Source organism: Cherax quadricarinatus, chromosome 20, assembly GCF_038502225.1.
Source record: "Cherax quadricarinatus isolate ZL_2023a chromosome 20, ASM3850222v1, whole genome shotgun sequence".
Classification (NCBI taxonomy): Eukaryota; Metazoa; Arthropoda; class Malacostraca; order Decapoda; family Parastacidae; genus Cherax; species Cherax quadricarinatus.
In genome coordinates, this window is record NC_091311.1 from 32,457,652 (window position 1) to 32,474,451 (window position 16,800).

Sequence of the window (16,800 nt, forward strand, 5' to 3'; positions counted from 1 at the left end):
TGCTACACCAAGGTCATTAAGACTATCTACAATACGAGGGTCATTACAAGGAATAAGGTAAAATTTACACGTATGTTAGCTAAAAAATAGAAAATCATTCCCCTCCCTTTCTGTAGCTACATTCATCAGACACCTTTTGGCACTCTTCTTGAACTGGTTCACGCTATGACTGGCTTTGACATGTGCGGGTAGTCTGTTCCATTCCTTTATTGCTGTACAATAAAAGGTGTTTGAAGCCTGGCCACTGACTGTGGGTACTACAAAGTTGTGCTCTCTCCCCCTAGTACTATGATTGCTTTGGTTCCCAACCTTGACAAAACTGACAGCAAGATATTCTGGACATTGTTTGTGAGCAATTTTATAAACATGATTTAGCTTCAGTTGTTTTACTCTGTCTTCAACATTTAGCATATCCAACTGCTGTAATTCATCCTGGCCTACATGTTCTCTTGGTCCCAGCCCCAGGATGAATCTTACGATTTTGTTCTGGGTGATTTGCAGTCTATCTTTCAGTTTTTTTGTCAAGGCAGAGTACCAAGAAGAGCAAGCGTAATCCATATGGCATTGTATAAGGGCTAGACATAGGGTCCTGCGAGCCTCAGTAGGTAGACACTGTGCTTGTCTATACAGGAACTTCAGTTTGGCATTCGCTTTCTTTACTACACTGTTCCCTATCAATTCTCCTGACATGCATGGGTCAAAGGGGATTCCCAAATATTTTACTGATGAAACCAAAGTGATGGGCTCCCCATTACATTGAACATTAAAATTATTTACCCTTCTCAGTTTATGTTTCGTGCCAAAGAGAATGGCTTCAGTTTTCCCTAGGTGTAATGATAGTTTGTTGTCTACTAACCATTTGCTGCAGGACTCCAGTTCCAGTGATAAAACATTAGCAATATCTTGTGGGTCTTTACCTGACACTAACAGAGCACTGTCATCTGCATACAGTAGGAGTTTGCACTTGACACTGATAGGCATATCATTGACATAACATAAGAATAATAAGGGACCCAGAATACTACCTTGGGGAACTCCACATGTTATCGGCAGGGGTTCTGATTCTGTTTTGTTGATTTTGACTATTTGTCTCCTGTTGCTAAGGTAGGACTTAAACCAGTCTACAGAACCTATACCAATAGCTTGAAGTTTATTACATAATATATTGTGGTTGACAGTATCAAAGGCCTTTTGCAGGTCTAAGGTTACCATGCCTATGAGGTTCCCCTTTGACATTTCAGTTCTCAGGTAATCCATCAGATTAATAAGGGAGGTGTCGGTTGAGTAGGATCTTCTAAAGCCCGATTGATAGCTATGGAGAATGTTGTTGTCATTAAGGTACTTAACTACTTGAGAATACACCGCCCTCTCTAGAATTTTAGATATTATACTGAGTATACTAACAGGCCTATAGTTGCTTACATCAGACCTACTATTTTTCTTGAAGATAGGAGTGACTCTGGCCTCCTTGAACCCCTCTGGTACTGTATTAGTGGTGATTGATAGATTTATTATGTGAGCAATAGGGATTGACAGTTCAGAAGCACCATCTTTTAGGAACTTAGACGGGATGTTATCAGGGCCTGTGCTCTTAGTTGGGTTTAACCTGCTTAGTTCTTTTTGAATAAAGTCATGAGATACACTTACTAGTTGACAACTGTTTGGGGTTACCCCTTTATTGGTATAGTATGTTTGAAACTTATCAGAGTCTGTGTTAAAGGTATTTGATGCAGCTGGTAGTTTACTTACTAGTGTTGATGCAACAGATGTGTAGTAGGAATTAAAGCAATTTGCCACCTTAGATGTTTCGTGGCATACCTCATTATCGATAGTGAGTACTATGTTAGACCTATCTACTGGCTTATGGCTATACCCCAACTGTTTTAGTTGTTGCCAGAGCTTTCTGGGGTTATGCTTATACTCTTCAATTTTTGAGCAGTAGTGCTTTGCCTTTGCTCCTTTTATAAGTCTCTGTACTCTGTTCCTCACCCTTTGGAATTCATTTAGTGCTGCAATATCCTGTCTGTTTGCTTTAAATCTTTTTAGCAGCTGGTCTCTGAATTTCATATTATCTAATATCTCAGTATTCATCCAGGGTTCAGTTCTTCGTTTAATCCTAACCTCTTTAACTGGTGCAATATTATCAAGGTACACTAAGAGAAAACACAATAAGTGTCCGGGGCCCAAGACTGTTCAACAACCTCCCACCAGCAATAAGGGGCTGTGGAAAATTTTTGATTTTCCGAAGCTGTGGCGCCTGGTAGGTGTTTGATGTGTCGATGTGAGTCAAAAATGTATTTGACAATAGGGTAGAACCAAGAGTTCCCTTTGCGCATGCGCGGATGTGCGGGGGTTTGGGGCGACTCGGGCCATGGGGGGAGCGGGTTTTTTGAATGTGGTGAGGAGGCTGGGAAAGCATGGAACCACGAAATTGGCATTCACGGCGGCCTAAGGATTAATATAGGCCTCATTTCATAATAGGAAGTGTCGTAACTGTTCCTGGTGGAGAGTGAGGGAACGTGATTTACGGGACCACCGTAATAAAGTGGTAAAATGAGTGAATAAGGGTAGGACCGGGTGACTGGCGCGTCACCATAGACTGTGTCCTGAGGAAAATTACCCTTGGTTTAATCATCACTCATCGGTCTCAGATCTTAATGGAGTGATCTCTAATGTGTATAATAATTATGAGACATTAAATCGTCTTGTGAATTGTAATGTAATTAATGATAATAACGCTAAGTTAAGATAATGCGTGAAGTGAAATAAGTCGCCTTGCTCCGAGTGAACACGTTAGACCTCGTTGTTCCCGAGACGAGGAAAGGGAAGTTCATTGAGTCACGACTTCTAAAGCGGGACAAACCAATGGATACCTCGTCCTGCTGGAATGAGAACCGTGTCGGTGTAGCAGGACATCGAAATGAGATGGTGAATGGAGGAAATAAGGAGTATCAATCACCCACAGTTAAGTAACCCTTCTAGTTATAACAGACTGATGCTGGCCAGTTAGGTATGTTGTAATTGGATAGGTTATGAGTGATCCAGCTACATCAAGTGACCACCAGAGAATATCTGGTAAGTGGAGAGATTATGTACAAGAGGTTTTCCTTGATGGATATATCCATGTGTAACCTACCCCCCCCCTTCATTCAGTTACACTAATATAATCTATACAGTCCACAATTAATTAGTAGCACCGTACTTGTGGGTGCTATCCAATCCATACTGGTCTCGGATAGATATGGATAAGATTGTGAGGTCGAAGGAACCACTTGCCGCGACCAGGGGTGGTTAAGTTTTCTCACATGTCTACACGGGGTGACTACGGTAAACAATATGGTTGTCTCCCAATGAGATTACTGGTATGTATATAATGTTGAGGTACATACAGGTAAGCAATCTATAAAATTTTCCATAGGGGCATTACGGGAAGACCCCTGGTTGTCTTCAAGAGGGAGCTGGACAGATATCTAAAGACGGTGCCGGATCAGCCGGGCTGTGGTTCGTACGTTGGACTACGTGCGGCCAGCAGTAACAGCCTCGTTGATCAGGCCCTGATCCACCGGGAGGCCTGGTCGTGGACCGGGCCGCGGGGACGTTGATCCCCGGAATGCCCTCCAGGTAGACTCCAGGTAGTCAGAAGATATTACAGAGACATAATGTGTCCAGGGACTGGGACCCCGAAGTTCTGATAGTTAAAAAGTTACAGTGGTAATGAACTATTTACATGTTTATATCTTGTTAAGCACATCAAGAAAATGTGTAAGTTTACAACTAGACAATACTGGGGAATACTGTAACGGGTATGAACAATGAGGAGAAACTAAATTAACCGCGCCTGATGACATTAGAAATTAGGACCAACGGTGACTTGATAACGACAGATCGAGAGGCGGCAGTGGTAGAAGAGGACACATTTTTAAGTTAGTAAGCTTATTTAGGCACAGGTACACATAAGTACGATTACCATAGATAGTGTAAATTACCTAGGCTAACCCCCTCTCCCCCCCCCCAAAAAAAAAGCCAGATAAAGTGACTTTTTTCCAGGAAGTGGAATGACCATGACCCTAAGAAAGAAGTGGCAGAACCTGTTTGTATATATATTTTTAAGAATGTTATAACTTATCACACGAGACTTTGGAAGGTAACCAAATAAGCAACAAGTTAAGAGGCAGCTCCAGGAGCAACAAATAGATGTGTACAAGGACACTACTAACTGGTCAGAGCCTCACTGTACATAGTTGACGAGAGAGATGTTGTGACTGAATTATCTATGTACCTTAATATACTTGACCGTAGGTTGAAGGTTTGCTTGTCATGTAATGAAGTTCTTTGTGGGAAAGTGTGGGATAGTGGTTTGGAAAAAATTATATTTCTCTGATGGAGGGAGGTGTTGGTGGGGGGTTGATAGCCCGGCCCTGGGGCCATATAGGATATATACATCGAGAGGTATCTCACTGAGTCTGTATATGCTGACAGCTTACTTTAATCCCTGTTTTATGTATGGGGTCAAGGCCCTCCAATGGAAATAAGTCACTTCGCCGTTCTGGGGTTATCCTAGGTAATTTACACATATGTTACTATAACACACAATAATAATAATAATAATAATTTATTTCAGCATGATACATGTTTGTACAAAGGAATATAATACTTGTGTGTACTGTACATGCCAAAAGCCCCTTTATCAGCTCAATGTAAGAATACGTTACTATGTATGATAATTTGTGTAACTGTATTTATGTGTACCTGTACCTAAATAAGCGTACTTAATGACCTGACCCTTGTGGGTTAAGCGCTTAGTTATAATTATAAATAATGACTTAGTGTAGTGGAGAGGCAGCGTCATAAAGTTACCATGCTAAGGCCGTCACAACATTTACACCGTCACAACCTGCCTGTCTCCCTGACTTACACTGCTCATACCTAGTCTCAAGCATTTCCAGTAAATATTTGTTTAGACTGACATTCACTGGTAAGCAAATAATCAAGTCATGTATAACTTGAGATAAGCTACACTTTATTGATAGTTTACATAACATGCATAATTATCAGTTGTCAAGGAAATATTTGTGCAAATTTATTCTCATTTATTGCTGTACATTCTTGTCATATGAGGTCCCTTGATGTCAGTGAAGGCTCTTCATCCAAGGAATTGAACCTATCCTCTCTTTCATTGTATTAAATCCGATTGATTCGTATTCCCACTAAGGTTGTGACCCCTTCGGGTTTAGCGCTCCCCCAATATATAATACTAATAATTGTTAGGCTATATTTATAATGTATACTACATTTCTGTATTGAAGGTATATTTACAAATGGTTTTACATAGTTTTACAAAAAAAAAAAAGATTACAGTGATAAGTTTCAGTAATGTCATCATTAAATGTCACTTTTATATCTATAACTTAAGAATTTTGTAATGATTAATGATAATACAAATTTGTCATTTGCACTGCAGTTTTACAGTTTACTGCATCACCTAAGTAACAAGCAAATGAAAAAAGCATTTAATTTGAATAAAGCTTACTTAGTACTGTAAGTGTTACTTGTTGACTTGTGTTGTATCAGCAACAGTAACTCAAGTAACACTATTGTATGTTATGCCAGTGCATTTTAATTGGTGTTTTGTTCTTTTTTAAAAATTCTTTATGACAGTTTATCATTACCAGTATTTATATTTAAATGCCAAAATTGACACTGTAAAACAAATAGACAATACATATATTGTATACAAAATCTCCAATAAGTGTCCCATATACCACCTTGTCTCAAATATTGTATTTAAGAATCACAAGAAACACTGTATTTAAGAATCACAACCAACATACTTAACATGAGAAAGGAGCACTGCATCAGGCCTACTGGCCCATGCAATGTAGGTCCAAATCACATCCACTTAAGGAAGGAGCAAGTAAATACAGTTTTGAATTGTTCAGTGCAAGCAGTAAGTAGCACAAACCTTTTAACCAAATATAAAGGGCTTTAAAAAATTACCAAACCTAGGTAAAGTGAGTTTCATCATTGGGCAGTTCATTGTTAAAGTGATCAAGCACCTAGCAACTGAAGCTGCAGCAAGGGCAAAGTTGACATGATATGATGACTTAGCATATCCTATAGTGTACTATCATTACTACTATAACTACTACTACTACTTTAACAACTATTACTACTACTACTATAACAAAGAACCCCTATGGAAATTGTCACTTTGTCTGACTTTCTTGGGTTATCCTAGGTAATCTACATGCATGCTTCTATGTATGATATAATAATATAATATTTTTTATTGACTACAAGTACATGTACATGGTATACAGGCCTAGCTGACATCAGTGACACACTACTATATAGAAAGTCACTTGTTCTGCTGACATTTTGGCCAAATTGGGTCAGTTTTGTTCCAGGATGCGACCCACACCAGTCAGCTAACACCCAGGTACTCATTTTAAACTGATGAGCGAACAGGGACAGCAGGTGTCTTATGGAAACGCATCCCTAATGTTTTCCAGCTGTACCGAAGGAGATTTGAACTCTGGACCAGAGTGTGCTAGCGACTGAGTTATGTAACTGTGTTATGTTGTGTAACTGTGTTAGGTAAAAAGGACAAGTGCAACTAATGTGACATTTTATTGTGGCAACGTTTTGCTCTCCAGGAGCTTTGTCAAGCTGTTACATAACGGCTTGATAAAGCTCCTGGAGAGCGAAATGTTACCACAATAAAATGTCACATTAGTTGCACTTGTGTCCTTTTACCTAACATATTGTCGGTAATTCTACTAACATTAATACAATTATGTAACTGTATTTGTATGTGCTTGTTCGTACCTGAATAAACTTACTTTACTAATGAGGTGTTCTGTAGCTTGGTTGGTAGTGCGCTCAGCTCGCACATCGAGTGTCCATGGTTCGTTCCCTGGTATGAGTGGAAACACTGGAGCATGTTTCCTTAAGGCACCTGCTGTTCATGTTCACGTAGCAGTAAATACCTGGGTGTTAGCTGACAGGTGTAGGTCGCATACTGGGGACAAAATTAACCTAATTTGCCTGAAATGCTCTGCATAACCAGTGGCTTTCTATATACAGTAGTATCTCGAGTTACGAACTTAATTCATTCCAGATGGCCGTTCGAGTGCTGATATTGAATGAATATGTTCCCATAAGGAATAATGTAAATTAGATTAGTCCATTTCAGACCCCCAAAAATAGACTTGCAAAAATACACTTGCATAATTGTTCAAGTTGGGAGGGGTTTGAAACTCGAGGTACCACTGTAGTATGTTATATGTCAGCTAAGTCTGTAAAAGTTGGATCCTGTACTTGTAGAAATAAATATCATTATTATTACTACTACCACAGCTGCTACTGTAGCTACTACTACTACTGTAGCTGCTACTATACTTCTACTGCAACAACCACTACTACTGCAACCACTTCTGCAAAATTGCAACTGATACTACTAATACTGTAACTATTATTACTACGGCTACTAGTTAATACTACACACTCTACAATTACAGTGGAACCTCGGTTTTCGTATGCCCCAGTTTTCGTAGGATTCGGTTTTCGATGACTTTTCGTCAAAATTTTGTCCCAGTTTTTGTACAACCGCTCGGTTTTCGTACAGTTCAAAATGGTCCGCACCAAACGCGTCCACGTGACTCGGCCACTCAAGCGCCCACACAAAGCGTCCCATGTGTTCGTGACTCAGTCTGCCTTTGTTTCTCATTGAGTGAACATCAACCTGCAGGTTCATCCGAAACATTCTGTAATACAGTGGACCCCCGCATAACGATGGCATCGCATAGCGATTTTTCCGCATAACGATTACTTTTATCGCAAAATTTTTGCCCCGCATACCGATTAAAAACCCGCATACCGATTTTCGTCCGAGACGCGTCCAATGTGCCCTCACATGTGCCGGCCGTCCCATTGTTTACCAGCCAGCCTCCGCGGTAACATCCAAGCATACACTCGGAATATTTCGTATTATTACAGTGTTTTCGGTGGTGTTTCTGGAAAATAAGTGACCATGGGCCCCAAGAAAGCTTCTAGTGCCAACCCTGTGGTAAAAAGGGTGAGAATTAGTATGGAAATTAAGAAAGATTTTGAAGGGTTTGGGGCTAACCCTGAGAAGCCTATGCCAGTTGTGGAATCCATTGTGCCTACTTCAAAGATTAAGGAAATGTGTGCAGAGTGGTTTGAACTGCAAACCTTTATAGATGAAAATCACCCTGACACAGCTGTTGCAAGCCGTGCTTGTGACTATTTCAATGACAATGTTATGGCCCATTTTAGGAAAGTCTTGAAGGAACGGGAGGTAGAGAGCTCTATGGACAGATTTGTTGTGCGACAGAGGTCCAGTGACTCTCAAGCTGGTCCTAGTGGCATTAAAAGAAGAAGGGAAGTAACCCCAGAAAAGGACTTGCTACCTCAAGTCCTAATGGAAGGGGATTCCCCTTCTAAACAGTAAGAAGATAATGCTCTCCCCTCCTCCCATCCCATCAATCATCACCAGATCTTCAATAAAAGTAAGTGTCATGTAATTGTGCATGCCTTTTTCAGTTTGTGTGTATTAAAATTAACATTTCATGTGGTAAAAAAAATTTTTTTTCATACTTTTGGGCGTCTTGCACGGATTAATTTTATTTCCATTATTTCTTATGGGGAAAATTAATTCGCATAACGATTATTTCGCATAACGATGAGCCCTCTTGCACGGATTAAAATCGTTAACCGGGGGTCCACTGTAATCCATTGTTTTTTGTGCTCGTTTATCGAGTGCAACTGCTAAATAAACCACCATGGGGCCAAAGGAAGTTCCGAGTGCCAGCCCTTTGATAAAGAAGGCGAGAAACATGATAGAATATTATGTCTTTCTGGAAGTCCATGGGGTTGGATGTGAGTGGCCAGGATGTGGAAGAGTTGGTGAATGACTGCAGGGAAGAGCTACCCACTGAAGAGCTGCAAGACCTTCAACTGGAACAGCAACAGACCACAGCTAAGGAAATTGCTTCAGAGGAGGAGGAGGAAGAGAGAGGGGAAAATGTACCTTCTTCAGTGATTAAGGGCATGTGTGCAGAGTGGAGTGAGTTGCAAAGTTTTGTGAAGAAATATCACCCTATCAAAGCTGTTGCAGGCCGTGTCTGTAACATGTTCAATGACAGTGCTTTGTCCCATTTTAGGCAAATCTTAGAGATGCTAGAAACAGAGCTCTCCGAACAGATTTTTTGTGCGACATGGGTACAGTGACTCTCAAACTGGTCTTAGTGCCAGTAAAAGACAAAGAAGGGAAATAACCCCGGATAGGGCCTTGATACCTGAAGTCCTTATGGAAAAGGATTCCCCTTCCAAACAATAACCTCTCTTCCTCCACAGGATGGGTATGGGGTGCATAATAAACATATTAAACTAACTAACTTCCTCCCTCTCCCCTCCTGAGTCTTCAATAAAGGTAAAAGTGATGTTAAATGTTCATTTTTCCATTTCATTAGTCATTTATATTTATTTCTCATTGTTTTCTGTATATAAAACTATAGTTATTCTCCATAAAATGTATTTTTTTAATATTTTAGGGTGTCTGGAATGGATTAATTGGATTTACATTATTTCTTGTGGGAAATATTGCTTCAGTTTTCGTACAATTTGGTTTTAATCGGATTTTTTAGAATGGATTAATCACAAAAACCGAGGTTCCACTGTATTTGATCCCATTTTATGAATAATAATAATATTAATAATAATACTAATACTACTACTACTAATACTACTACACCTACCATCCGACTTACGACCGAGTTCGGTTCCAAGAAACCGGTCGTAAGTCAAAATGGTCGTAAGTCGAACTTTACTACTGAATATCAACAGAACGTTTTTGTAATAACTTTATTTTATTGTTTTATTTTGGTATTTCATGTTTTACTTTACTTTTTATGCTATTAGTACTGTATTTTATACTGTAAGGTTTAGGATAAACACTGTGTACAACACAAATAGTTGTTTATTTCCCAGAAATTTGGCACAAAAGCACGGTCGTAAGTCGAGTGGTCGTAGGTCGAGCAGGTCATAAGTCGGATGGTAGGTGTACTACTACTAATACTACTACTAATACTACTAATACTAATACTACTAATACTACTACTAATACTACTACTAATACTACTACTACTACTACTACTACTACTACTACTACTACTAATACTACTACTACTAATACTACTACTACTAATACTACTACTACTAATACTACTACTACTAATACTACTACTACTAATACTACTACTAATACTACTACTACTAATACTACTACTACTAATACTACTACTACTAATACTACTACTACTAATACTACTACTACTAATACTACTACTACTACTAATACTACTACTACTAATACTACTACTACTAATACTACTACTAATACTAATACTAATACTAATACTACTACTACTACTAATACTACTAGTCGAGTGGTCGTAGGTCGAGCAGGTCATAAGTCGGATGGTAGGTGTACTACTAATACTACTAATACTACTACTAATACTACTAATACTACTACTACTACTACTACTACTACTACTACTACTACTACTAATACTACTACTAATACTACTACTAATACTACTACTAATACTACTACTAATACTACTACTAATACTACTACTACTACTAATACTACTACTACTACTACTACTACTAATACTACTACTAATACTACTACTACTACTAATACTACTACTACTAATACTACTACTACTAATACTACTACTACTAATACTACTACTAATACTAATACTACTACTAATACTAATACTACTACTACTACTAATACTACTACTAATACCACCGCTGCCGCCAACACTACCACCATTATTTATTTCTACTGCTGCACTATTACTTCACCACCCACGACTATGACTCCTACCGTTCTACCACTGCCTTCCCCCACTCCTCTTCTATATGCAGTGGAACCCCAGTTTTTGCCATTAATCTATTCCAGAAGGTCGGCTGAAAACTTATTGCAAGAAAACTGAAGTAATATTTCCTATAAGAAATAATGTAAATCCAATTAATCCATTCCAGACACCCAAAAATATTAACAAAAAATACATCTTACAGAAAATAACTACAGTTTTACATACAGAAAACAATGAGAAATAAATATACATAAAAGACTAATGAAATGGATAAATAAACATTTCAATCCTTTTACCTTTATTGAAGAATCTTGCTGGCATATGGAAGACGGTGAGGAGAAGAGAGGTTATCACTACCACCCTCTACGAGTAACAGAGGCAGACTGAGATATGAACGTATGAGCGGCTGTGTCCCTCAGGCAGGCAGACACGTCTGGTAAAGACAATTTCCGAGTGGATGTACGAAATCTGGGAAAATTTCGCCGAAAAAAGTGGTCAGACTGAACTGGACAATAACCAGGCTGGATAAAAACAGGGATTCCACTGTATTCTGGCCTCCTTTCCTTATCTCTTGTGTGACTTGTTAATGGTCCAAGTTAGATTGAAACTTCTTTACAAGTTTGTCTCCTAAATTTGGGTTATTTGTGTAATGTTCCAGCCATGGTATTGTGACTTATTCTTAGCTGTTTTACCTGTTGGCTCACTACCTATCTTTCATATGCACTCTAGTTAGGGATCCCATTTTTGAAAACCAAAAACCAAGACATTTAATAAATTTAGTTGGGAAGCCCATCAGGTAAAAAAAAAATGTGGTTACATCAATGAGATAACTCAGATACCAAAATGTTACATACAGATAAACAAACAAACAAACAAAAAAAAAAGAATAAGAATACTATTTCAACTAGATACTTAGTAAACTTATGATTTTTGTTTTTTAACAAATGAGGACATTTAGCAACCCAAATTGAATTTGGTGAGAAAACACCCCTAAATCAGAAGGAATGCGATGCCCAGCTCTAATCCACATAGCATAGAATGGACAAAATACTAACAAAGACATTTAGCAACCCAAATTGAATTTGGTGAGAAAACGCTCCTAAAATCAGAAGGAATGAGACACCCAGCTGTAATCTACATAGCATAGAATGGACAAAAAACACTCTGATAAACAAGCACAACTGTCCTCCATTTTTATGACTAATTTTATTTATGGAATTAAATGTATAACCTAATAGTACTATATGTGCATGTTGCAAATCATGAGTAATTGGACATATGTACAGTATAATACAGTGGACCCTCGAGTTTCATGATTAATCTGTTCCAGAGAGTCTGCCGAAAGTCGAAATTCATGAATGTTGAAACCATTTTTCCCCATAAGAAATAATGTAAATCCAATTAATCTGTTCCAGACACCCAAAAGTATTAACAAAAATTATTTTTTTTTAATGATTAAATATAGATTTACATACAGAAAAGAATGAGAAATCAAGTATAAAACAATAACATCACACTTACCTTTATTGAAGACTCTTGTTGGTGTATGGAAGACAGGTGGAGGGGAAAGGATGGAGAAATTACACTATTGTTTGGAAGGGGAATCCCCTTCCATAAAGACTTTTCTTACCAAGTCCTTATCCAGAGATACTGCTTGTTTTTTAATGCCACTAGGACCAGCTTGAGAATCGCCGGACCCCTGTCACTCAAAAAATTGTTCCAGAGAGCTCTGTTTCTGGCGTCTCTTTAAAATTTGCCTAAAATGGGACAAGGCAGTGTCATAGTACATGTTGCCGACACGGCTTGCAAAAGCTTTGTTAGGGTGATGTTTCTCCACAAATGTTTGCACCCTGCTCCACATTGCACGAATCTCCTTAACCCTTTGACTGTTTCAGCTGTATATATACATCTTAAGAGCCAGTATTTCAGATGTATATATACACTTTGGTCACACTTCACAGACACGCACATGCATATATATATACATACATCTAGGTTTTTCTCCGTTTTCTAAATAGCTCTTGTTCTTCTTTATTTCTTCTATTGTCCATGGGGAAGTGGAAAAGAATCTTTCCTCCGTAAGCCATGCGTGTCGTATGAGGTGACTAAAATACCGGGAGCAATGGGCTAGTAACCCCTTCTCCTGTAGACATTTACTAAAAAAGAGAAGAAGAAAAACTTTATAAAACTGGGATGCTTAAATGTGCGTGGATGTAGTGCGGATGACAAGAAACAGATGATTGCTGATGTTATGAATGAAAAGAAGTTGGATGTCCTGGCCCTAAGCGAAACAAAGCTGAAGGGGGTAGGAGAGTTTCAGTGGGGGGAAATAAATGGGATTAAATCTGGAGTATCTGAGAGAGTTAGAGCAAAGGAAGGGGTAGCAGTAATGTTAAATGATCAGTTATGGAAGGAGAAAAGAGAATATGAATGTGTAAATTCAAGAATTATGTGGATTAAAGTAAAGGTTGGATGTGAGAAGTGGGTCATAATAAGCGTGTATGCACCTGGAGAAGAGAGGAATGCAGAGGAGAGAGAGAGATTTTGGGAGATGTTAAGTGAATGTATAGGAGCCTTTGAACCAAGTGAGAGAGTAATTGTGGTAGGGGACCTGAATGCTAAAGTAGGAGAAACTTTTAGAGAGGGTGTGGTAAGTAAGTTTGGGGTGCCAGGTGTAAATGATAATGGGAGCCCTTTGATTGAACTTTGTATAGACAGGGGTTTAGTTATAGGTAATACATATTTTAAGAAAAAGAGGATAAATAAGTATAAAAGATATGATGTAGGGCAAAATGACAGTAGTTTGTTGGATTATGTATTGGTAGATAAAAGACTGTTGAGTAGACTTCAGGATGTACATGTTTATAGAGGGGCCACAGATATATCAGATTACTTTCTAGTTGTAGCTACACTGAGAGTAAAAGGTAGATGGGATACAAGGAGAATAGAAGCATCAGGGAAGAGAGAGGTGAAGGTTTATAAACTAAAAGAAGAGGCAGTTAGGGTAAGATATAAACAGCTATTGGAGGATAGATGGGCTAATGAGAGCATAGGCAATGGGGTCGAAGAGGTATGGGGTAGGTTTAAAAATGTAGTGTTAGAGTGTTCAGCAGAAGTTTGTGGTTACAGGAAAGTGGGTGCAGGAGGGAAGAGGAGCGATTGGTGGAATGATGATGTAAAGAGAGTAGTAAGGGAGAAAAAGTTAGCACATGAGAAGTTTTTACAAAGTAGAAGTGATGCAAGGAGGGAAGAGTATATGGAGAAAAAGAGAGAGGTTAAGAGAGTGGTGAAGCAATGTAAAAAGAGAGCAAATGAGAGAGTGGGTGAGATGTTATCAACAAATTTTGTTGAAAATAAGAAAAAGTTTTGGAGTGAGATTAACAAGTTAAGAAAGCCTAGAGAACAAATGGATTTGTCAGTTAAAAATAGGAGAGGAGAGTTATTAAATGGAGAGTTAGAGGTATTGGGAAGATGGAGGGAATATTTTGAGGAATTGTTAAATGTTAATGAAGATAGGGAAGCTGTGATTTCGTGTATAGGGCAAGGAGGAATAACATCTTGTAGGAGTGAGGAAGAGCCAGTTGTGAGTGTGGGGGAAGTTCGTGAGGCAGTAGGTAAAATGAAAGGGGGTAAGGCAGCCGGGATTGATGGGATAAAGATGGAAATGTTAAAAGCAGGTGGGGATATAGTTTTGGAGTGGTTGGTGCAATTATTTAATAAATGTATAGAAGAGGGTAAGGTACCTAGGGATTGGCAGAGAGCATGCATAGTTCCTTTGTATAAAGGCAAAGGGGATAAAAGAGAGTGCAAAAATTATAGGGGGATAAGTCTGTTGAGTATACCTGGTAAAGTGTATGGTAGAGATATAATTGAAAGAATTAAGAGTAAGATGGAGAATATGATAGCAGATGAACAAGGAGGCTTTAGGAAAGGTAGGGGGTGTGTGGACCAGGTGTTTACAGTGAAACATATAAGTGAACAGTATTTAGATAAGGCTAAAGAGGTCTTTGTGGCATTTATGGATTTGGAAAAGGCGTATGACAGGGTGGATAGGGGGGCAATGTGGCAGTTGTTGCAAGTGTATGGTGTAGGAGGTAGGTTACTGAAAGCAGTGAAGAGTTTTTACGAGGATAGTGAGGCTCAAGTTAGAGTATGTAGGAAAGAGGGAAATTTTTTCCCAGTAAAAGTAGGCCTTAGACAAGGATGTGTGATGTCACCGTGGTTGTTTAATATATTTATAGATGGGGTTGTAAGAGAAGTAAATGCGAGGGTCTTGGCAAGAGGCGTGGAGTTAAAAGATAAAGAATCACACACAAAGTGGGAGTTGTCACAGCTGCTCTTTGCTGATGACACTGTGCTCTTGGGAGATTCTGAAGAGAAGTTGCAGAGATTGGTGGATGAATTTGGTAGGGTGTGCAAAAGAAGAAAATTAAAGGTGAATACAGGAAAGAGTAAGGTTATGAGGATAACAAAAAGATTAGGTGATGAAAGATTGAATATCAGATTGGAGGGAGAGAGTATGGAGGAAGTGAACGTATTCAGATATTTGGGAGTGGACGTGTCAGCGGATGGGTCTATGAAAGATGAGGTGAATCATAGAATTGATGAGGGAAAAAGAGTGAGTGGTGCACTTAGGAGTCTGTGGAGACAGAGAACTTTGTCCTTGTAGGCAAAGAGGGGAATGTATGAGAGTATAGTTTTACCAACGCTCTTATATGGGTGTGAAGCGTGGGTGATGAATGTTGCAGCGAGGAGAAGGCTGGAGGCAGTGGAGATGTCATGTCTGAGGGCAATGTGTGGTGTGAATATAATGCAGAGAATTCGTAGTTTGGAAGTTAGGAGGAGGTGCGGGATTACCAAAACTGTTGTCCAGAGGGCTGAGGAAGGGTTGTTGAGGTGGTTCGGACATGTAGAGAGAATGGAGCAAAACAGAATGACTTCAAGAGTGTATCATTCTGTAGTGGAAGGAAGGCGGGGTAGGGGTCGGCCTAGGAAAGGTTGGAGGGAGGGGGTAAAGGAGGTTTTGCGTGCGAGGGGCTTGGACTTCCAGCAGGCATGCGTGAGCATGTTTGATAGGAGTGAATGGAGACAAATGGTTTTTAATACTTGACGTGCTGTTGGAGAGTGAGCAAAGTAACATTTATGAAGGGATTCAGGGAAACCGGCAGGCCGGACTTGAGTCCTGGAGATGGGTTTAAAAACTGTAGTGTAAAGCACCCTTCTGGCAAGACAGTGATGGAGTGAATGATGGTGAAAGTTTTTCTTTTTCGGGCCACCCTGCCTTGGTGGGAATCGGCCAGTGTGATAATAAAAAAAATAAGTCTGTTGAGTATACCTGGTAAAGTGTATGGTAGAGTTATAATTGAAAGAATAAAGAGTAAGACGGAGAATAGGATAGCAGATGAACAAGGAGGCTTTAGGAAAGGTAGGGGGTGTGTGGACCAGGTGTTTACAGTGAAACATATAAGTGAACAGTATTTAGATAAGGCTAAAGAGGTCTTTGTGGCATTTATGGATTTGGAAAAGGCGTATGACAGGGTGGATAGGGGGGCAATGTGGCAGTTGTTGCAAGTGTATGGTGTAGGAGGTAGGTTACTGAAAGCAGTGAAGAGTTTTTACGAGGATAGTGAGGCTCAAGTTAGAGTATGTAGGAAAGAGGGAAATTTTTTCCCAGTAAAAGTAGGCCTTAGACAAGGATGTGTGATGTCACCGTGGTTGTTTAATATATTTATAGATGGGGTTGTAAGAGAAGTAAATGCGAGGGTCTTGGCAAGAGGCGTGGAGTTAAAAGATAAAGAATCACACACAAAGTGGGAGTTGTCACAGCTGCTCTTTGCTGATGACACTGTGCTCTTGGGAGATTCTGAAGAGAAGTTGCAGAGAT

General features: G+C 39.3%; 1 protein-coding gene across 5 annotated transcripts in view; it reads left to right on the forward strand.

The window, feature by feature from the left end:
* The first annotated feature begins 3,794 nt into the window (after positions 1-3,794).
* tzn (tenzing norgay) overlaps positions 3,795-16,800 on the forward strand; it is an 87,025-nt gene continuing 74,019 nt past the window's right edge. For 2 of the 5 annotated variants that reach the window (XM_053793295.2, XM_053793321.2), the window contains exon 1: positions 4,828-4,975. Coding sequence is in view for 2 of the 5 variants with exons in the window: in XM_053793287.2 (XP_053649262.1) it covers positions 3,842-3,923 (82 nt within the window). In the remaining 3 variants the exon portion in view is untranslated. Of the gene's footprint in view, positions 3,924-4,258; positions 4,296-4,827; positions 4,976-16,800 lie in introns of those variants that run through there. The other 3 variants (XM_053793287.2, XM_053793302.2, XM_053793314.2) reach the window with 3 other exon arrangements.